The sequence below is a fragment of the Condylura cristata genome, unplaced genomic scaffold, assembly GCF_000260355.1.
Source record: "Condylura cristata isolate star-nosed mole 26May11 unplaced genomic scaffold, ConCri1.0 scaffold00007, whole genome shotgun sequence".
NCBI classification, from domain to species: Eukaryota; Metazoa; Chordata; class Mammalia; order Eulipotyphla; family Talpidae; genus Condylura; species Condylura cristata.
Window position 1 is genome coordinate 49589335 of NW_004567108.1, and position 24671 is coordinate 49614005.

Sequence of the window (24671 nt, forward strand, 5' to 3'; positions counted from 1 at the left end):
CTCACCAATACTGCAAACTGACCTCTTTCCTTCCATGTTACCATTTCAATACCCAGGGATTTCTGAGGCAGCATAAGATTGACTTCATAGAAACAGTAGATACTTTAACCTTTCAGTGACAATTTTTCCATCTGTAAACGCAAGAATCACATTATTTAGCTCAGCAACTATAAAAACATCGAGATTTGGGGCATTTCAAGCCAGAATCTCTTTGTGCTTTTTAAATTCAGCTGCTTGTGAATCTTTTTGGTATTTATCAGTCATTTGTATTTCCCTTGTAATAGTAAAAGAATATATCTAAAATAATTTTTAAGGTTAAATGTTCTGGGGGGCTTGTCAACATTTTAAAGAAAAAAATTATTTTTTTTCCCAGCATTTGGAATAGTAGAAATTATTTCTGGTCCCTCCTTAGATCAACCAACACTACTTTTCGTCACGTATAACACTGAATTTTACAGACATCCCTGAAAAGTTTTTTGATTAAGTAAACGAGTGAATCACAGTGGAGTCTCAATCAGTTAACAGTGTAGATCCATTAAAAAAAAAAAATCACACTGAATACTAAAAGGAAATCTTCAAGCTAAAAAAAAAAAAGAAAAGAAAAGAAAGAAAGCCCTCCTAAAAACTAAAATCAAGTGTTTCATCACTGATTCTGTGCTTGTGTCCCTGACTGAGTCGATTCCTTCTTCTCTGTTCTTTAAAATCTCCACGCCAAGTTTCCAGGACACTTGAGTGAAGAGGCTATGCTACTGTATCACCTAAGGGAAAGAATGGCACCATTTTCTCCCCTAATAGACCTGATATCCAAAGATGAGCATCCAGGGTCCCTCAGCTGTGCCCCTCAGACTGTTTCAGGAAACAGTACTTGCTGCGCAAACTGATGACAGCTGATCCTCCCACCAATCCCCAACGCCAACAAGGTTACCAGAAGTTTGTCATTATATGCACTGGCCTTTCACTCTTTCAATCACAAATGTTGTGGTTACTTTTTATAAAAGGAGGGGATTGGAGGGTGGGAAGGGAAGGTGGAAAAATGAAAACCAAGAGTCTAAAGGCACAAAGTCGCATAGCTGCTCTAGTTGGATTTTGTAAACAGAGAATAGGTTGAATTTAGGTAATCCCAATCTATGAGAGTAAAAAGGCATCTGCAGCAGGCTTTTTCCAGCCAGCTTCTTCAAGACCCTTCATGGGTTCTGAGGTCTACAAAGTATGCACTAGAATACCCATACTTCAAAAAGCAATAAGGCAAATAGTATAATCATTATTCCAAAAGTTACAATGGTAGTGTAGGCATACATAGTATAATTTAGTTACAATGTGTGGTACTGTTTCTATTACATAACCATATTAACTGTTTCTTTCCTAAGTAATTATATATTCAGCAGAGTTTCAGTTGAACACAAAACCATCCTTGTACCACCACTGATAGTTGGCAAAAGCTCTTTGATAGCAGTCTTCATTCTGCTGCAGAAATTATCCTTGAACTGAAAAAGTACACAATCCAATGTCCAGTCATTAAACACTATCATATTTGTGAAGAGCTTCTTCCAACTTCTGGGTCACTTTTTGGAAAAATATTATTTGTTGTTGTAAGAAATGCTGCATCTGTGATTTAAAGTCTCTTACTCGAATTTGATGGAAGTGGTGAATCTCAGCCAAAGTCGCAAAAGAAATAGTGTTACAGCGATCCTGAATGCCATCAGCCTTTTGGAGCTCCATCTTCCCTTCCTCCACATGCCGCCTACTCTCCTTTACTTTGGTAAGAGCTCCTACAGTTAAAAAAAAAAAAAAAAGTTAAAAAGTGTACATATACATGTGTCTCAAAAGTATAGTACATAGAAAACAGATATTTTATCAAATTATTTATTAAACATATTATAAATATAACACTATAACTACCTAGCTTACTTTAAAGTCCCTAAGAATTGAAATTGATGACTAATAGCTTACTAAAAAAAGAAGGAATATGGTAAAGCTAGCATTTTCTACTGATGAAGTATCTACAGTACATCGCATTTCTTCCAAGTAGAGTTATTACGTACAACCGAAAATAAACTGCAAGGAACTGTCCCTAAAAAGACAACCAAAAAAACTGCAGTTTGTACATTCTTAAGAGAAAGGTGTAACATCACAAATTAATATATATTAAAGGGATTATCTATGAAAACAATACCTCGACAGAAGAGACAAACCAACTTCTCAGACCATCTCACTAAAGAACTACTATATAAGACCACAAAGCCAGACTCTGAAACATGTTGGCACCAACTTGGGTTGTTTTGGAAATCATTCCATGCTATGGAATGGCAAGGCAGTGCTGGCGACCAACAATTAGCAGTCACCCTCACTGGGGTTGGCCAAGTCCATGTCTTCTTGGTGTTAGTGTGACTCCATTCTATCAGGAGACCTACACCTGGAGAATAGGGCCCTCTGGATTCCTTTCCTGGACAGACTGAGTTTTGAGAGTCAGTGAATTCAGTTTGCCTAGTGAATAATTGGGAATGAAGCCAGAAGTCCACAGTCTCTTGTCGAGAAGTATCACCAGAGGGTGTGTGCGCAAGAGGGAAGGGAGAGGGCAGGTGCCGTGAGATCAGGCCTTCCCCGAAGAAGTTATGAAAACACACCTGTCCGAGGTCATTTAGGGTTAGGAAATAAAGGATATAGGTTCCTTGGACTTTGTAGGTTCTTTGGAATGAGTGATGATAAAATTCAAGTAACTTAAGTGGATTCAGTTCAAGACTCCAATTTCCTGACTTTAGCACTCATTGTACTAAACCGTAATGTAAGAGAAAATAGAGATAAATTTCTAGGATACCTAGGTTGGCAGTCTGAGAAAACAATGATTCCAACTGTTAGGAGCAGTCTGTTTATGAGGAGATGGGGAAGTTGAGGAACCATTTCAGCAATGTTCAGTTTTAGCAAATGGTGAAATATACAAGGGAAAAAAGTCTTAAATGCAAATTTCTTAAAAATTTCCTGCAAAATAATGCAGAATAAACTTACATTCCATAAAGCCCTTAAAGGTTAAAAGTGTCTGTTGGAAACATAACTAAAAACCTGAGAAATTAAAACCAGTAACAAATATTTTACATATATGTATATATGCAATGGTGTATATTTCTATTAATTTATTCTAAATGAGATCTTTAAATGATAAGCATGCAAGGCCTGAAGCAGAGTGGGGATCCAGCTTCTACTTGACTCCAGGGCAGAGACATGCGGTCTGCTCAAGAGAGAATCTATTTGCACGAACATGGCCCAGAAAGACTGCTGACCATCCACTAAGAGGCCATCCCTCTGCAGGTACGGCACTTTCTATCATGGTGCACAGGTCTAGTGAGGCACAAGGCTGCCTGCTGAGTAGTTTGTATTAAAAAGAGAAAGTATTTTTGCTCAAAAGAGAAAAATAATAATTTCTTGTAACAAATTTAACTTTATTATATCTGTACAAGTTTCACATTTTATATATGGTAACTAAAGGTAGAGAAAATTCAGGAAAGTATGAGAAGGAAAATTTTCAGTAAGACCACAAAGAAGATATTAAGAAATACATGTTTGAAACATGTAAGTGCTTGCAGGAGGAAGGAAGGGGGAGAACAGGAAGTTAAAAGAGAAATATCTCTGTGGGATTTCATTATCTTTTTCATATGCTGCTGATCAGAGCTGCCTGAGATATTCGGACCTGAGAACACTGGAGATGAGCAAGCCCACCACTGTTCAGATCCCCTGCCTCTACGGAAGTATCCCTTGTTCTGGAGTGTCATGAGAGAAGTGAGGACAGCATGCGAGCAGCTCTGAAAGGTCACCCAGAGAGCTGTGAATTCAACTAAATTGCAGCTTGTCAAACTCCAAGTAAGATCAGCATATTCTTGGAAATTACATTCTAATACAGAACTGCATAAATGCATCTATAAGAACCAATTTAAAAATGAGTAAATCTGAAGGTCTGACAGAACAAAATTTGTTAAAAAGAGGGGGCAAAGAATGACGTTTGGCAACTCATCACATCAGCACACATTTTCAAAATTCTTGGAAACAGTAACAAGTATTAAATCTGTTCTAACTGAAACATAGCTTATTAACTTTCTCCCAGATCCATCTTTAGATGATTAACAATAATATAAATTAACAGCAATAAAATAAAACAAAACAGTCACAAGAATCCCTGACTATATCCCTGAGTTGAAGAGACAGCAGCACACAGTTCCTTCTGTAAAAGTACAACAGCTGGCTGTTAATGCTCAGGATGACAACATCCTAAGTTTTTTTGTTTTGTTTTTTTAAGTTAGCTTTGCAGATGTATTTTACAAGTTTTAAAGAATACATTTCCTTAAGAAGAAATCCAGCTCATTTTTTCAATTTTGTTTACATAACCCTAGTTAGTTCTTCCTATATATATTTTGCAAGACACAGGACTCTAGTCATGTCTATCTTAGGAGAAAGACATAGTCAAAATATTCAAAAAGGTAATTATGGAAGTTAGCTTTCTGTTTTACTGCCTGGGGATAAAAAGGATGGAGAGGAGGGGATAGCATCTTTTAAACAGCTCTAGTTATACCAACAAATAACAAAGGTGTTTAACAAACTTTTGCAAGTTTCCAGGGAGTTTGCCTTTCTACCCAATCTTTCTACCCAATGCATTTCTGAATGGAGGGAGAGGAAAGCCGGAACATATTTTTCCAATAGAAACTATATTGCAAATACTGGTTAAACATTAAGTGCAATGATTGATTACTAGAACTAGAAGTTGGGTATTACTGAAGTTGATTTTGTTCTCAGAGTTGACCTGATAATTCAATTATCTATGTTTCTACTCTTCACATATATTCATATTTTAACAGATTATCACAAGAAAGAGAGATGATCAAATTTTCAATCCGGTTTATTAGTCTCTAAGGAGGCTGAAGAAAGAAAACTATTCCTATAGAATTAGATTACTATGGACTTGTTACTTCTAGGCTTAAAAATTAATTTGTAGCTGATTAAGAAGCAATTCAGAGATACAATGTAACCAGCTATAGAGCTATAACAAAGCATTACAACATCTTTTAAGTATTCTCTCAGCTGTACATCTCTTATCAAACCTAAGAGGACTGTAAATAAAAAATTATAAACATTGTCCAGAATTTAAAGAACAAGGGACCACACTTTTTTAAAAAGATTTATTTATTTATTCATACAGATCTGGGGTACAGACCAGAGATGCGGAGGGTGAGAGGATTCACCAGGAACAGAGTGGGGAGCAGAACAGGCAGATCAACGAAGTACACTGCTGAGGAGAGCAGCGGGCGGGTCAGGAGAGGTCTGCCACGCCATGTGGATCTCCTCCGGGGTAGGCGGGGATCGAACCCATGCGGAAGTGGCTTTAGCTTCTTAGTGCTGAGCTTTAACCCGCTGCGCCACCAGGAAGGGATCACACATTTTTATCATGAATTCAATATGGAAACAGGCAAAGGTTTTCAAAAGTTCCACTTTTTAAGTGGCTCCTTTTTTAGGAGGGATATTCCCTCCATCAGCCTAATTCCCTTCATGAGCATCATACTGCCACACTGCATCCAAAGTAAAAGAGAAATGAAAGCAAAAGAGAGAAATTACAAAGCAAAGTCTAAGGTGAAAAGTCTATGGTCATTGCTGAATTAAACAAAAATCTCCATACACTCATGGATAGGGCAATCATTTTTGAATAAAAGAAAAAAAATCAAGAGTGATCAAAAGAAGCAGAGTATATCACTATGAATTTGTTTCTCAGACTACTAAACTTTAGCTGCATTTGGTAGCTGCATTTGGGATAAAATATGAGCATATTAAAACAGATAGTGAAAACAAGATATAGGCAAGTATTCAATTCTGAGATTAAAGGTAAAGGAGCTGCAATACAGAGAACAATGTGAGCATATTCTTCTTTATTTAAAACACACACACACACACTCACACATGGGCCCTTCCTGGTGACGCAAGGGGTTAGGAAGCAGCACTGCAAGCTAGCTGCAGCTGCTTCAGTGTGAGTTCGATCCCCAGCCCTAGAGTAAATCCACACAGCACTGCAGACCTCTCCTGACTCACCCACTGCTCCTGTTAGTTGTGTACTCCGTCGATCTGACTGTTCTGCTCCCCACTCTGTCTCTGGTGGATCCTCTCACTTCTCCTATACCTCTGGCCTGTACCCCAGTTCTGTATGCACGAATAAATCTTTAAAACACACACACACACAATAACAGAGTGGTATTTATAGTTTGGAAGAAAACACAGATTACAAGAAGGTAACACAAGTGATAGTGCAGCCTCCCCAAGTTATACAACTAGAATAAACCCCAAAACGCATTTGAACTACAGGAAAAAGTACTGTTGAAAGTCTGGCAACACATTTCAACCACACCCATTACTGTGCTCCTAAGTAGGCAAAAGTAGCCCATCTGTCCTGCAGGACACCAGGCTAAGTCTGAAGATGGTTCTTCCTTAGGGGTTCTCTGTGCAAAGGAGGCAGAAAAGAATGCAGAAATAGCCTTCCTCTGTAGGCTGAGAATTTTCAATTGAGCACTCAATTTGATTATTAAATTAGTTTGGTGAATTATTAGAATTTCTCCACAGGACAGAACATCTTCAAAGAAACTAATTACCCTGGGACTTCATTCCAAAGGAGGAACAGAAACCCTGAAGGTTTTTTTCTCATCACTGCTGCCCTGAGAGATACTCTTAGAGGAAGGTCAAATACAGCTATTCACTGGCCAGAAAGGCAGAATTTGTTCCCACATTTTTGTTGTTAAGAGCTGAAAAGGCTAGAGAAGTGTTTGATAACCTGCTCTCAGTTTTAGAAATGAAAGGCTAGTTGACTTGTCCAGAGTCCCAGAGAATCCATGGAGGGGAGAGGGCCATCCCAACCTGCTCTCTGCCCTGCCACTTGGCAGTCAGCATTCCGGGCAGGGTCTCTGCTACACAGGGTTCTGCCCTTTCCACATCTGGAGCGATAAAGGTAAACTATACCAGTATTTTGACTCTGACTTAGGATCAGTTATTAACAAAACTCTGGATTCCTTTTCCATTCTTATCTGACTCTGTTCATGCAAATTTTCTAACAGTGCCAATTTTTATATGCATTACAAATTGCCAGGCTCAAAGAATGAAACACTGTCCCCCTTCCCCTACCATACCCAGCTCCACAGAACTCATGTTGCAAATTCACTCCTAATCCTCTGCCACTGTTTTCTTGGATCTTGCAAAATGAACAGCCTCCCAGAGTTTAAATAAAGCATGCTCAGGCTGGAAAGAGCAAAAAGCATGAAGCAACTACATCCCTGTTCATAATTCATATGCACTCAGTTTTAAAGAGGTAGTATACATATTTGCAACGAACACAAAATGAAACTGCAGAATTAAACCATATGACATGGCTTTTTAATATTACAACCAGAAAGAACTCAAACTCATTTTATAGATTAATTGTGATCCATCCAGGAAATCAGCATCATTTTTACAAGTAGGACATTATTGGCACAACATGGTCTAGAGTATTTCTATCAGCAAAACTGGTTAGGGAGCATTTCAATGTCACTTTGGTTTCTCTAAAAGAAAAGGAGGATGGCTGGGTATCATCTTGTCAATTAAGCACATAGTAAGAACTCACTGCAAGCTGAATTAACCACAAAAGCAAACAATCACTCTACACTAAACTACACTATATCATTTCCTTCTGGTTGCAGAGAGAAATAACTCTCTGGCCCAGCAAAATGGGACAGGGGGAGAGGAGAGGACAGGCTGAGAGGCAAGGAAGGGGGTACACACCCCCATCTCATGCACTATAAAACCTCAGTAAGTGCCTAAACTCCCATGGAGAAGCTGCCTTTTGATTTGCCTTCCATGTGCCCCATTCTTCCATCTCCTCAGGACCCCTAGGGTGACAGGGCCGCTCCAAAAGCTCCCACACCACTGGGTCCAGTTTCTGCACCTGAACTTTGCCTTCCTTTCCTCACCCAAATCTCTTATTCTCAGTATGTTTTGTCCCGCCTAAGACCAATTATACAAAAGGCCCAGTCACTAAGCAACAGGGATCTGGAGGCTACATTTTAAACCTTAAAAAAAATAATAAATAAATAAAGCAAGCACTTTAATTTTGAAATCAAGAATGTGCTTTAAAAAAAAAAAACTCCACGTTAACTAGATTTTCTATCTTCCCAGGCCTTTGTTCCAGAAAACTGAAGCCATGCACAAGGGACACAGTGCAGGAGACAGGCTGAAGGGCAACAGGGACTGCCCAGTGCAGGCTGCCCAGGGTTGCACTAGGCCTGTTTTTCTTCATTCCCTAGTAATAATGTAAAATGTTGAAAGAAAATGCTAATTTGGTCAATGTGGCCTATTTTGCTCTTATCCTCTCATCACTGGTACCCACACCCTCCTGTTCCCTGCTGACTCCCCATTTGCTTCTTCCCCTCCCCTTTCCTTCCTCCCTGTTGGTCTCCACCCACCCACTTGTTGAATAAGCTTTCTCCTCTGCTCCAGTATTTACCTTTTGTATTTTTTGAGTAAAACATCTCAGAAATCAAAGGCAAAGATCTCTAACAGAGAAAGCTGGATGGGCCGTGCATCCAAGCAAATGTGAGCCTGTTCTGTACTCTGCAAGTCTCATTTCTTTTCTTTAACCTTATAATAAAGCCACTGTCACCTTCATTTTTTTTTTGAAGATTTATTTATGCATACAGAACTGGGGTACAGATCAGAGGTGCAGGGGCAATGAGAGGCTTCACCAGAGACAGAGTGGGGAGCAGAACAGGCAGATCGACGAAGTATGCTGCTGAGGGGAGCAGTCAGCGAGACAGGAGAGGTCTGCCATGCCACGTGGGTCACCTACAGGGCAGGGATCAACTCACACTGATGCAGCTGTGGCCAGCTTGCAGTCCTAACCCATGGCGCTACCAGGGAGCACCCGTGACCTTCATTTTCAGAGGAAAAAGTGACGCATAGGGACCAAAAATAAATTTACTGAAGGTGTCTAGTTAAATATGAATCTGGGTATGCCTGGCTTCTCAACTCAGGTGTTGGGTAAGGAACCACACCTTACCCATGGAGATCTCAAATCCCAGGGATCAGACTCCATACACAGTGAACAAAACACAGTCCCCTCTAAAGCCCACTCCATCTCAGGGATGAGCAACCCAAGAACTTCATCCAGATCCTCACAATTTTACTCTTATGTCAAGTTACACTAAGGAAGCTCTAGGTTTGGCCACATTAATAAACTTTGAAAGGTACGAATATCAATACTGAAGTCAGTGATAGAGGAGACTAAAGATTCCTGAAGTCAAGAACTATCAAAATTCAAATATAAAATGAAAATTCACTTTTAATTCATAAATATCATAAAGGACAAAGAGAACCTTTGAATCATTTTTAAAAGAGGGACAAGGGGCCCTCCCTGGCGGCGCAGCGGGTTAAAGCACTGCACTAAGAAGCTAAAGCCACTTCCGCATGAGTTTGATTCGCACCGGCCCCGGAGGTGACCACATGGCGTGGCAGACCTCTCCTGACCCGCCCACTGCTCCCCTCAGCAGTGTACTTCGTCAATCTGCCTGTTGTGCTCCCCACTCTGTCTCTGGTGAAGCCTCTCGCCGCCCCTGAGCCTCTGACCTGTACCCCAGTTCTGTATGCACAAATAAATAAATCTTAAAAAAAAAAGGGGGGACAAGGATCAGTATCAGGATAAACAACTACAAAAAGGAAAAAAAAAAATCTAGTCACTTGGAGATCATAGACAGAAGTCTCTAAGTTCGATGTCCTGATGGCAGCACAAGAAGTATTCTGGATCAAGTAACTGCCTTGCCCACATGGTGGCTGTAACCCCACAGCCCACTATGCCCTCTTCAACACCAGATAGCCTACAGGCAGAGCTATCACTTGGGCAAATACCTGAATGAGTACCTGCATGCCATGTTACCGAGAGAACTATCCGAACTATCCAAACAAGTTCCCAAGCACATCTGACATCTAAAGAGGAGTTGAGGATATTTGGGGCCTAACAAAGTCTAGGCTGAGTTCACCTTGTGACTCATGAGCGAGAACCACACACTCTTCTCCCCAGATTACCTCTTCCACAAGATCAACAAAAATGACAGACACCCACGAATGTGAATTATCCTTTTCATATGTATATGTGTACATAAGATAGTATTCAGTGAATACTTGAAATGTACACTTCACAGTAACAGAGCTAGTAAAATACAACTATAAGTAGGTTACTGTCTAAGACAGTTTCTTATCCTCAACTGTTCTCTTAAAAGTAACTGTTTACGGGTCCTCCCTGGTGGCACAGCAGGTTAAAGCACAGCATTGAGAATCTAAAGCCACTTCCACATGAGTTCAATCCCCGCCTGCCCCAGAGGTGACCACATGGTGTGGCAGACCTCTCCTGGCCCACCCGCTGCTCCCCTCAGCAGTGTACTTCGTCGATCTGCCTGTTCTGTTCCCCACTCTGTCTCTGGTGAAGCCTCTCGCTGCCCCTGAGCCTCTGGCCTGTACCCCAGTTCCGTATGCACAAAAAAAAAAATCTTTAAAAAAAAAAAAAGTAAGTAACTGTTTAACTTCACCTGTTACTTTCATTAAAAAAAAGTTGGTACATTACAAAAATAAAGTATTTTGTCTTAGGTAAAAGCCTTGTAATACCTAATTAAGCAGCTCAATTGGCTTCATTCAACATTCATCAAATGTGTTAGGGCAGAATGACATTTAGTGTGAATGAGAGCATTCATTTGAGTGCATCACATCTTAAATTATTTGATTACTTTCACTCACTGTACATGTGCGTTTATATAGCTCACCTTGTTACAAAAATAAAGAGGAAAATTATATCTCTTGTTGCTCATTTGGCAAGACAAGCTGTTCATTGTTTTTCTTTAAATTATTTGTTTATATGAATAAATAATGAAATTATATGTATAGATATCTATATAAAGGTTCTTGTACTTCAGCTCATACTACGTATTCAATATGTGATAAAATAACTAAGATCATGAAGAATCATGATACACTGGTGAAAATGTTGATTTACCTATGGTCAAGCAAATATAAAGATGTTAAAATTTGAGAAAAGAAAAAGAAAAGCACATATTGTTTCTTAAAGATTTATACTGATAGAATCCTAATAAAATGAAGAAAGGATATCCTCAATAATTGTAGACGCAGAATAAAACTAAAAAAATTGATTATATAAAATAAAGTCGATGTAATGGTTGAAATTCTAGAACACAACTGTTACCTGAGCCAGAAGCTCATCATTCTGAGCTTCCTTACTCTTCTGTTATCTGGCTAATTCCTGTATATGGTTATTAGTCTGTATACAAAAAGCAACTTTAGATGTATTTGGTTTAGATGACCTTTGGCATATAACAAATACATTTTATTTTGGCATATAACAAATACCTTTTTATTTTTACAAAAATCTGAGCTAAAATAAATCTAATAGAAGCTGCTAAACAGACATGCCCCTCTATGTGGGAAAGAAAGAGAGAACTCTTTAGGACAGAAACCATGAGCTACATGCCTAGGACCTTTCCTTGTAGGAATGTTTCCAAGAATGCTGTGGTTAATAGTGTAATAAGAAGAATTTAAATATATATATCGCACATTCAAGTATTTTTTCCAAATAATTTCTAGTTTTAACTTTAGAATTGAAATTGTGAGCTCTGCACTTATAAATTGCTATTTTGGCTACAGTAGTACTATGAGCCTCAAAACATTGATCTAATGGTTCTTTGTCTTAGTGCCACCCCCAGGGTCATTCCAGATGGCACTTAGCATTTTTGTGATATTACCTTTGGACACAAATGCTAAGGCAACTGTTACAAACAATCTGGGCACAGGGGTGTCCCTGCCTTCTCATGCTGGAGGGACCAGATGTCCAGAGACATGACTCTTTACTCTAACCACATAAGGACTTCCTTGAACTAGCACAAAGACCAAAAAAGAAATAAAACAAAGCACTTAGAAGTCTGTCAAGTTTTAAAATATGTATGCACTAAAAGTCATAAAATATGAAAACCTGCAGTTTATGCATGCTGATATCTAATAGTATTTAGTTAAATGATGTCTCACTGCAGAAAATTGGTAAGTTTTGTGATTATCACAGAAGCCAACATAATTCAATAGAATAAAAGGCCCATTCCTCATCTTTCTTCTACACCTGATCCCCCTCATAGCCTGTCTATTCCTGGCATCACCACTTTCTATCAGCCAAACTTCAAATCTCAAAGATAATTCTAGACTCAAGAGGACCTCTTATCAAGTCTTGTCAGTGTGCCTGCTGAACGTCTCAAGTTCATCACCTGCTGCTTCACAACCTCCTACCCCCATACACACCTGTCTCTCCTAACAGCCTTGCATATGTAGGCAGAAGGAGGAGTGTCCTGCAGCCCTTCGAGGAGTCAGGCCACACACCTGAGAAGGATGTGTACAAAAACTTGTAGTTCAACTTCTGTGGCTCAGTTTCTAACTGTAAAATGGGAAGAAGGAAAAGTACTGACTTCAAAAGTTCCTATGAGGTTTAAATGGATATAATGAATGCAAAATGTGAAGTACAAAAGAAGTACTCACAATATTAGTTATTTTTAGCATGAGTCAAAAGTCACTCTTCAGTTATAAATCTTCAGTGGTTCCTGACTGCCTAAAAGCATACTGCAAAGACACCAATTTTAAAATCAAAGCAAAAACGAACTTGACTACTAGTTCTATTAGCTGATCTGGAAATCACAGAGCTTCCAAGTTTTAGTTTTCACAGGTACTGTATGGGGATATCACCCCTTTGAGGGAGTTAACAGTTGTACTGGGTTGAGCAGTATGCCCCCAGAATTTATATTTGGAAAAAGGGTCTTTGCACATGTAATTGGGGAAGGAGAGGTCATAATGGATTAGGATGAGCCTGAGTAATCAGTAAATCAATCAATGAATAAATAAATAACAACAACAACAAAACCACAAAGAAAAAAGAGAAAAGATCCAGAGAACAATAGGTGACAACCAAGATGACTATCATGACGCATCCACAGACCAAGGAACCCAAGGATTGCCATCAGTCACCAGAAGCTGGCCACGACAATGGGAAGATCCTCCCCTAGAGTCTTTTAGCACCTTCATGTAAGACTTCCAGCTTCCCTCCAGACCTGAGAGAATAAAGTTCTGTTGCTTTAAGATACCTGGTTTGTAATTTGTCGCAGCAGTTTCAGGGATCTAAAAACAATAATTTATGTGTAGAAATATGTGTCATATGAAATGGCTAGGTCATATTACAGCTAGGGAAACTGAGGCTGAAATAAATCTGTTGGCCAAAGTTACAGTGAAGCTGGCAAGAACTCTGCCCTATCTTGTTGGAGAACTCATGCTCTCAACCATTCTGCTAGAATAGCCACTCCCATCTATAACTGGTTGGTCAGATGCACATGTGGTAATATGGGCTTGCAACTGGCATCTGAATTATGTGTTTTTGTTTGTGTTGGGGAGCAGGGCAGTCTTGTGGGACTGAGCATCTCCACTGCTGGCTCCACAAGTCTAGTCTGCAGGTCATTATATATTCCTCCTTATCCCTTACACCCCACTCGTGCTGCAAATAGCCACTCTGTCTTCTTCCCACACCTATAGCCACTAGCTCGATGTCTCAGGAATTCATAATGTCCTGTCTGAATCATTTGCAAGAGTTTCCCATCCACCCACCCAACAGCCTTTACATCTGTCACCAGGACCTGTCCATCTGAAGGACAGATCTGACTACGTCAACACCCATCTCCATCACCTACAGCAGTTGCCCAACAGCACATCAAAATCATGTAAGGAGCTTTTATAAAAACACCAGCCAGTCCAAGCCCAGCATCCATGATTTTCTGATTTAATAGATTTAGCATGAGGCCCAGTTCATAGCTGTAAACACCCCATAGTTGATTCTGACATATCAGGATTTAGCCCTTAACTTTTGTTCCCTTTGCCTGGATTACTCTTCCCTTGCCCTACCTGCAAGGCAACTGCTTTTTTAAACTGTTCTCATAGTGAGACTGGGAGAGGTTATCCCTGAACTCTCCTATCCAATCCACAGTTAGACCATGGCACAAGCCCGTGACTGTTTGTGCCACACTGCCTGGTGGCAGCTGCTTACCTCAGTCGCCCTCTATAACTTAGGCTCTGGGTACATAGCATATTATATGCTTGTCAAATCTATTCATAAGATCAAGAATGTACTTTCCATTTATGTTCCTCCAAAAGTTCCAAGGGGAGCACCAAATTCTACCCACCCATGCATCTAACGAATGACAAGGACTCCCCATTCTCTGGATCCCTGGGCACACTCTTACTATCAACACAAAGTTAAATCTACCTTTTAGTTCAACCATCTGTGCACACATCCTTCTTGTGGAACTGCACTTCCCATGAGGGTAACTAACTACTGCTTAACACCTAAGCTTAGTGTTTTGTGTATCTATGTCATTCAACAAGGTGAATACACTCTCTCTCTCTGGATCTTACATTTTGAATTAAACAAAAGGGACCCCAGTAAAATATCATAATGGAAGAGGAAAGTTGTGTATACACACAAATGTAAACACCAAGAATTAACAAGGTATGTAAGTTTTTCTGGCACATACAATCAAGTATTTTCAAATTTCCTTTCCTCTTGCTGAAGAATTCTGGGGAGTTGTTTCATTGGCACATTAACTCTAAAACTCTTTAACCACCCACATATTACCCATAAAATAGATCCAGATTCTCTTTATTTCCTGTACACTTTTAAACTCATCATATAAATAGGAAAATAAAAACATCCTATAAATCACAAAAGATAATCTACTTCAAAATCAACCAAATGCTTACTTTATTAACTCAATAAGGATTCATTAGGTACCTAGTATGAAAAAAATTATAGCTATTTACTAAAGGGACAGGAAAACATTTTCACATGGTCTCCAAGAACTGGGCAATACTCAGTCTTTGGCACACCCACAAGCAGCTATTTTAACAGCGATGAGGACCTGGGAAAGGACCAGGCTCCAAGGACACGGGTGAGGGAGGTGTGGCATGCAGGAGCCATTCCACCAAAAAGGTTTAAACTCAAGACCTGCCCACCCACCCACTGGTGCACACATGGTCTTCTTATCTGTTGCTGGAAACTCCATTTTTACCATTGGTGAGTAAAAAACCACAGAGTCACTCTTAGTGAAGTCAGACTTTCTCTCATGTGCCACATATGGTTCCTCAGAAGAGCCTGTGATTGTGACTTTAAAATATATCCAGAATAGGGTCCTTTGTCACCGACTTAGCCCACCCTGGTCCAGGCCACCATTATCTCTCACTTAGGTTACTGGAACAGCTTCCTTCTAGTTTTGCTCCTATTTTTGTCATCTATCTCACTTCATTCTATTTTCAAAATAACAACTACAGAAGACTGTTAAAACATCCAGTTGAAGATTATTCCTTGGTTCAAAAGCCTATGTCTCCTTTCAGTGGGACTTTTATTCCAAGTCCTAACAATGATATATAAAGCTCTACATATCCCCTAACAAATCCTGTACACAAATGTTCATAGCAATACTATTCACAATAACTGTAAGGTGAAAATTGTCCACCTCCTCAACAATGAGGGAGAAACATGTGGGGCATATAGATTAAAAATAAGGTATTATTCAATCATAAAAGGAAGGGCTTACACTCACTATAATGTGAATGAACTTGAAAACATGCTACATATAAGAAGCCAGACATTAAGAGGTTACTATTTAATTGATACTAAATATCCAGAACAGGTAAATCCATAGATACAAAAAGCAGATTTATGGTGCCTAGAGAGTAGGGTAATAGAGAACTATGCACTGACTGTTATATGATACAGTATTTTCTTTTGGTGTGATTAATGTACCAAATGTCACTGAATTGTACATTTTTAAAAGACCAGATTTATGCTATGCAAATTTCAGTTCATAAATAAAGCCCCTGGCCCCCAAGAAAAAAAAAACAAATCAGATCTTCTATGACCTCCTCTCCTACTCTTAGCTCCAATCATGCAGCCTTACATCAGGTTTCTCAACCTCCCCAGCATCCTTGCTCAGCTCCACACTGTGCCTGAAAAGCTCACCCCACAAATACTTAGCTTTTTGGCTAACTCCCTTATGTGCTCCACATGTACACTTCAATCTCACCTTCTCAATGACGCCTACTTTGACTATCCTTTCTATCCTTCATTCTACCTCGCTATGTTCTTTTGACCCTTTCCAATTTTATTTGTTCCCCTAGCACATACAAACTTCAACATACGTTATAATTGATATACTATGTTGTTTTTCTCTGAGTATCTTCAACCTGCTAAAATGTAAGCTGCATAAAGGTGATGATCTTTTGTCACTGATATATAACCCAAGCATCTTTAAAGGTGCCTGACCTCCGGTGGGCACTTAAATACTTGTTGAGTAAAATCAGGTTTATCTTTCAGAGGATCCTATGAATCAATCTAATGATTCTAACTCCAGTCTATACATATACTATCTCCCTATTTTCTCAAAACAAAACAAAAAACAATAAAATGTATTTAGTATTTACCAGAAGTCAAATGAAGGTGAGCAATTAAATGCTTTATGTTAGGGAAATAACACAATTGATCTCTCTGGTGACTCTATTCATTATATCCCTCATTTGGACCAGAGGGAAGCTATTTAGCTGTCCACCACACCTGAACTTCACAACATTTGGGAACATTCAAGAGTACACAAGAGGCCAGGTATCAGTCACTTTCACATTCACAACACCTGATGGGGCAAGCCCTCCCATCATATTGATTAAATGTGCTCAGCTTTTGATTAAATGTGCATGAACTGATATGGGGTTTTCATATTCCTGAAACCTAACACTACCTAAGCAGATAAAATACTATTGAAATTAGTCTGAAAGAAAAATCGAATAAAAGTTTAGCATGTACTTAACAGTATTTTCATTTCAATAAGGAATGCTGTTATTCAAAAAAAAAAGGGGGAAAGACTCATAAAATGGTATTTAGGAAACCATAAATCTCATTTTTTATAGATGAGGAACTGAAATTCAGAAATGCTAAAGTGATCTGTGAAGAACAAAGGTAATTTGGTGGAAGACAATTTACATAAATTTTGTCACGGGAACAAGAAAAATTGGTGACTGCAAATAATATTAGCATTTATCCCTTTCTTCTGTGTGCAATGCAGGACAGGCGCGTTAAACTACAAATCTGAACTGCTATACTGATGACCTCTTGTACTTTTGGCAGAAATTCCGGTAGTAACAGCTCACCAGGCACAATAAGATTACTGAAGTTGATTTTTATAAGAAAGTGCTTCCTCTATAAAAAAAAAAAAATCACCTTTCTACTTTTCAAAACTGAGCATTCAATGAGTAGTTATTGAGAATCTAACATTTAGTGCTCATGATGAATTTAAGATGACATGTTCCCACTTTGCCAAAGAGAATACTGAGGTTTACAGAGGTTAAAATATCTTGTCCAAAGTTCCTTTCATATCATCTCAATGGTCCACCAGATTCCCCAGATTCCATGCTGTCCTCTTCTGGTGCCTGACTACCCATCTTTCACTCTTCATTGGGTTAACTCAGCTTTCTTGTGAGACTCAGGTCAGCCATATCTACTCCAGAAGCCTGGGGTATTCAACAACCCAGCACATGGATTCTCTACTAATAATCTACTCTCTCATGATGAAAGTCTTAGCTAGTCTCCAAACTAGAGAGTCTATGAATGTGGATGACAAATGACACAGGTCTGCAGGGTACAGTCTCTCACACAAAGCTAAGCATGACTGTGCCATTTTATTTGTGATAATCATTTAATGATACATCAGAGCTTCACAAATAGATGGCAAAATCGAACTTGCCATTAAACATTGATTTATAAATGCTTTAGACAACACAACAATAGGCTTCTATTCAAAATACAGAAAAGGAACATAGTTTAAGGGAAGTGTCAAGTTTGTAAGGGAACTCTCACAGAACTCTCAGTTGACTGGATTCTGCCATCACATTTGGAAATCTTAAAACGACCAGATAGAAGCTTGCATGGATGATATTTAAGTCCAATTGTGTCTAAGAGCATTCATGGAAGAACTTGAGTAGGAGTACAAATCCTTGCCCCTTCAGTTAGAAGAGGCTATGATCACCCTAATAGCCTGGGCTTCTAGAAGTGTAACTTTGAGGGGGACACAACAGTTAAAGAAGTGACAGGATAATATGAGTGGTATCCCCACTTGGCCTCATGACCAAGACTGTCCTGTCATAGATTTTTTTTAAGCAAGGAACTTGTCATCTATCTCAAAAACCCCAAAGCTAACCTTAATTTCACTAATACAGGTTAAGCCAAAGGTAAAGAACTTAAGGCTAGAACTGAAGTCTCAGATAATAGCTAGGAGTAAGAAGGAAGAAAAGGAGAAATGGGTTCACGTAAGATTGGCTAAAATAAAAAAAGATGAATGACCAGTTCCTGTCCCACAGGTTTCAAAATAAAAATGAGTTTGCAAATAGTCTGCTTTTTAGACCTCTTCACTGTATTCCTGGCACCACCCTTAAGGGGCTATTTTTAGCAATAGGAAAATGGGGAGCAGAGAAGGGCTCACTGTGGCCCTGCCTTACCTCACGTGCATGCCCTGCTGGGACTCCAGCTATCTTTAATTAATGTCTGAGAGACATAAGACCCACCCTACACATGGTGAAAGGAAGCACGATGGTGAAATTCTACCCTACAAGACAGATAGGCTCACTGCTGGTGTACCATTCCTGAGGTCCCGGGGCTATTTTTTGTTGAAAAGAAGGCTCCATCTGGAACGTTTACAGAGAGCAGTGAAGTAGAGTCTGCAGAATTAATTTAAGAGTACAGAAAACAGGACTGCCTGTTTATTTATCTAGTTCTGATTCCCGAATTCCCACAGATTAGATTTTACCAGTAAATCATGTTCATATGATTTTATACCTTTTCTCTGGGAAAAAAAAATTACCTTTAAGTGACTCCCTCTAACTACCTACTTCATATTCATAAACAAGATGAAACCACCATTTCTCATCATTCAATGTTTACAGTTTTTCCCTTTCACAATATTCCCCAAGAGATCCGTCTAAACCATAATGACCCACTGCCATCCAGATACAGCCTTATTAAACATTTGGGATTAAATATATCTTTGGAAGTAAAAATGAATATGCTAAGAAACCAATAGTGAATACATTTTATGTACTACCACAAAGTCCTTAACATCAGTATTATAAATGCAGACTTTAGGCAGAGAAGATAAAGAAAATAAAAAGCTACCATTTAAGAAAAGAAAATCCAGACCACAGGGTTACAAAGTTCAGTGACACACACAATCTTACTGCCTAGTTAGGGATCAATGGTTGCCTTTCAACAAAGAATTGAAGGAATTCCTGTTAAAACAAAGCAAAATGTGAATGAAATTCAGATTCTGAACTTCCATCTACTGTACCTACAGCATTAGATACTGCAGCCTACAGCAAACTGCTTTCTTCCTTCCTACACTCAACTCCATTAGCCTAAATAAACTTGTTTATCTAAGATTCCATTAGTTGATGAAAAAATTAGAATTCTAGATGACATGTCTTTAGAATGTACTCTTTAGGTTAAAGGAACCATATGGCTCTTTCACTGTTGCAAAAAGCACTGAAACTAAAACTACTATTAAGTTTAAGCAAAGGGTTTCAGTACCAAATATAGTCAAGAATGCCAGTCCATTACATGTAAGAGTATAGGAGCTTTCCATCCTCATTCTAGAGTGGGAGCCACACTGGCCTCAGATATCCATCCTGAGACTTGCTGTATTTCTGAATGGGACAGGAAGGCAGGCTAACAAAGAATGTCCTCATACCTATAGAAATAGTACTCATGGGTTAATGCACGGTAATTCTATAGAGGGATCTGTTTCCCTTTCCAGTTATTATTACTTAAGCCTATATGCCAAGAGCCTTTTAAGTGAAAAGTACAGGATCTGGAGAGTATGTGAAAAGATAATCAACTTACTATAAGAAACCTATGACAGGATTGCACAACACTGTCCAACAGACTCATGAGCAGTGATAGAAACATTCTGTACCTGTGGTCCAATATGGTAGCCATGAGCTATAAGGCACATGAAGTAAAAGCTAGTGTGACTGAGAAAGTAAACTTAATTTTATTTTAGTTATCTTAGGTTTAAATGGTCACATGGGATTCACAGATCCAGCATTGAACAGCACATCTATGGGACCTGAAAAGCTGACTTTCCCAGCATTCTTTTGCATAGGAAAAACCTCAGTGGAACCTAATGTTCCTTCCCCACTCCTGTAACAATTAAGGAGGGAAAAGACCCTAATTACCTTCTCTTCTTAGCCCCTTAGCAATTAAAAGCACTTCCTAGTCATTTTCTACTTCATCTGTATGTGGACTTCCAAACACATGATTCTAGCAATGTAAAATGTAGTAGTAAAAATGCTTTCTTCAAGGGTAAGCACTTAACAGGTGCAACTGTTTCGAATTTTAACATTTCTTCCTAAGTCAAAATACAAACTTTAGAGCAAATGTTTACAAAAAAAGATTGCTTACAATGTTTAAAAATTTTAATTTAAATATTTAATTTAAATTAAATAATTATTTGTGTTGGTTCTCTTCTCAAAAGTCACAGTAACACCTTTGGTATGATTAAGTTTTGAGATCCTGGAGGAAAAAACAACTGTAAACCAAATCTCTGAGTGCTCAGACTAAAACATTCACTCCATCAGCAACTATGGAAAGGGTGAGCTCAAGCTGCTCTTTACAACCAGATATTCTGAGGATCCTGGACAAGATCTAAAATCTCTAGCCTGACAGATGATATTCACCTCATCTGTATTCCTAAAACTCACCAACACCAGCATCCTCAATAAACACTGTAAGCAAAATGCTTTTAGCTTTGTGCATTGTACACTGTAGCTTTAAATGGCAGTACATTCGAAAGGCATGTCATCTAGGGACACAGAGGCCCTGTACATTACACACAAGGCTACCGCAGAAACAAACTATATTGAATATAACTGTGCTCTTTCTGAGGTTCCTCAAGATTAAATTTAATTCCCCTAGATCTGTTCAGACAACATAAACTTCCTTTGAATAAAGGAAGCTTTCAAATTCCAAGTAATAGATAATTTTAGTTCTAGGAGAAAAATAAACTAAATGTGTTTCAACAAACTAAGTAGACTATTGTTAAAAACTCCAAACAGACCTAAGAACAAACACTATACCTTTTCTGATAAATGGACTTAATACCAGAGCACTTGACAAGCTGCATGCCTGGGCTGGCTGGCTGACAGTAAAGCCAGTGCAGGAACTGATGCCACCAAGCAGTAGCCAGTCATCTGTGTTGAGCTGCAGGCGTCTGGCCCGGGCATCACTGTTTGAACTATTCACCAACAATTTGTTTACATTGTAATACATAAAAAGACAGCCAGCACAGGTCCAGACTGCTGTAACACTAATGGATTTAAATGTAAGGTTCTACACTAATAGCTCAAAAAGTCAGTTCCATCAACACCAACCACAAAGTCATGAATTCATAGCAACTATACAAAAAAAATTTTTTTAAGGTGCAGGAAATGTAGATGCAGGTTTAATTTGGGCAGACAGTCCATATTGCTTAAAACACTAATTCATCTCTGAATGAATTTAAATTGCCACAAAAGTTAATATTCTCTACTCAAATTAGTGATGCAGATTTTTCAGGGTACTGCATTTTAGCCAAGGCAAGCTCAAGTTCAAGAATCTGCAGGACCTCCTCCTTCTTTAGTGAATCAGAAAACTACTCATGCCTGGAAGGGGGAGAAAGCTCAACTGCTGCTCCAAATATCTCAAGGACTGCATGTTGGTGAGGAACAGACTTATTTTGTGTAATTCCAGAGAGTGAATAGACAGATCAATTTGGCTCAATACAAGGAAGAATATGTCAAAGCCCAGGTTTATTCAAAATTGGACCGTCTAGCTGGAAAGCAGTGAGCACCTCATTACTGAGTGCCAGACTGTTGACCCAAGAAGACTTGAATCACAGCAAGAATTTATGTTAGGGTGAATCCTTCTTCCCATCTTCCCCTACACTAGTCAGATGTTAGGTCTCCCTAACTCCTAACTTCAACACTGCCAGCTTATTTAAGGCATCTTATCAAAACACAAAATGTGTAAATATTATGATTAACATAATAGCTCTAATTTGTTTATAAGAAAATAATCTACAAAATTTAGTTTAAAGAAAAGTTAGGGACACTAACAACTAATAAAACAATCTCTGACAGGCAACTAACTTACTAGGGATCCAGAAGCACTGCTCTCAGACACAATTCTCGGGTTTCACACATTCTATGTATTTTCCTTACATCATTTTCCTGCATGATAATCTTAATTTCATTTGAGTCATATATCCTCTAAATCAGAATGACTGAGCTAATTAGAAGAGCTTCATTATGTAACTTCCTGAAACTACAATCTTTTACTATATCTAGAAAGGTTGCAAGAAAGAAGACTGCAGGAAGTTCTTGATTATAACCAGTTAGTACCTCTGAGAATTAAACCCAATTTCTTCTACCAATGTGGAGTTGTTCAGGGGCAAGGTGAAAATGGGACTTACCTTTATGTGCTGATCTCTATTCTTGCCCATATTTCCACGATTTTTGAAATCCATTACTAAGTGACAGTCCTGTTCATAGGAGGGCTAACATGCTTTAGGTCCACTTTTAATTTTACCCCGGACACAAGGTCACAGAGCCAGAAGCTCATTACCCAACTATCCAAACTCTAAAATGAGAGGGCGACTTAAAGGTACTCTTAGAACCTTTTCTGAAGCGTAGCCACTCCTTGATTGAAAATACATGAAGGAAGGCGCCACTTGCCCACCACCCACCAGGCATTCCAGGAAAACTCCTAGCTGCCCACAGCCCTGCTCCACTCCGACCTGTAGAATATTAGTCAGGAAAAGATAACGGTATCTGTCAAAGCCATCCCTTTCAACCTGAACAAAACATTCCATATCCTCTGCTGGAAAGGCCAGGCTTTACCTTTCTGAACGTGGATGATGTCCGGGAAGTTGGCCAGATGCCCCTGATAGAGCGCTAACAGGTCCATGACGGGGTCCAGGTCCTGCCTGGGTTGCTCTGCAAAGAGCTCGCCGATGGCGTCGTAGGCATCTCCGGTGAAGGCGATGGCCTGGTTCAGGCCGGCTGAGAAGGCCTGCTGGTCCAGCTCAAAAGCCTGGCTGAGGCCGCGGAAGGACTGGCCCACCTTCTGATACTCCTTCTTGAAGCCGGTCACCTGCTTGCGCGCGAACTCATTGGCGGTGTGGTTGAGTTGCAGTGCGCTGTCGTCCATCTTCTTGGTGAAGCACTTGAAGCCATCGATCTTGCTCTCCACCTCCTGAAGATCAAGGGCAGCGGCGGGAGGCGTGCTGAGCGTCAGAAAGAAATTGGCACCTACCATCTCGTCCTTCTCAGCCTTCCTCTTGCCCTGTTTCCAGGCCTTCTCGTCGGTGCTGCTGGGGCAAGTCAGGAAGTGCTGGAAGACATCGCACTGCGCCAGCACCGGGTGGCTGGCCATGTGGTTCATCCACCAGATCAGGCCCTTCCTTCGCTTGGAGATGAAGTCCTCTTCAAAGCGGCCGGTCGCCTGCTTCTCAGGCAGGTGGGGCACCGAGATGACTGGGAACTTCTCCGCCAAGCGCGCGTACAGCCAGTCGAAATGCTTGTAGCGCCGGTGCACCGGTACCTGCGTATGCGTGGGCACCAGCTTGTAGGAGATATAGCTCTTCATCCCCTTGAACTTGGTCTGCTTGGTGGGGTCATCGATAGTGCACTGGAAGGGGTAAGGGTTCTCCTGCCACTCAGGGCCATACGGCCCCAGCACCACGCACAGCTTGTCCCCGTCCTTCACGAAGCCAGACGCCTCGCCAAGCACGAAGGCCTCCCCGCCGGACTTGACGAAGGTGGAGAAGCGGTTGAGGTTGCGGCTCACCGTCGCCGAGCTCTTGGCCCCCGACGGGTGATGCTGCGGGGGCGCGGAGCCGCCGCGGGAGCCCAGCGACAGGTCCGAACGCGTGGACAGGCGATAGCGACTGGCGGCGCCGCCCCCCGACGACGAGCCATCGAGATCCGGGTACGCGCCGCTGCCCAGCGCGCCAGGCTCGTCCGCTACCGTGGAGCTGTCGTCCCACTCGTCATCCCAGTCGTCGTCGCTGCCCTGGCTGGCCTGGTAACCGCCGCCGTAGAGCTGCTGCGGCGACGGCTGCAGGGCGCCCCCGCCGTACGGGTAGCCCGAGCCCAGCGGCTGGAAGGTGCTGGGCAGCGGTGCCGCTTGAGGCTGCAGCAGCTGCTGGAAGGTGTCGGGCGGCGGCTTGAAGGAGGCGGGCGGCGCGGCGGGCACCGGCTCGAAGCCGCCGGGCGGTACGTTGGCGTAGCGAGCCGGGACGCCCGGCCCGGTGTCGCCCGGCGGGCCGGGCTCCGGGGCGCGGATCACCTGCACGTACGAGGCCGGGAAGAGGCCGCGGTCCCCGCGGCTGTTGACCCCTTCGAGCCAGCCCTCGATGTCCTGCTCGCTGCACAGGCTCAGCACCTCGTGCTCCCGCAACGAGATCTCGCCCGGGTTCTCCGACCTGAAGTCGTACAGCGCCCGGGCGCGCAGCGCC

At 40.7% G+C, this 24671-nt stretch overlaps 1 protein-coding gene across 1 annotated transcript; it reads right to left on the bottom strand.

Annotated features, from left to right (window-relative positions):
• Window positions 1-1057: 1057 nt before the first annotated feature.
• On the bottom strand, window positions 1058-24670 carry SNX18 (sorting nexin 18; the record flags this gene model as incomplete). The annotated part of the gene is made up of 2 exons (XM_004678465.1): window positions 1058-1769; window positions 23053-24670. Coding segments are annotated over 2 exons (1872 nt in total), but the record flags the coding sequence as incomplete, so codon positions are not given.
• Window position 24671: the final 1 nt, after the last annotated feature.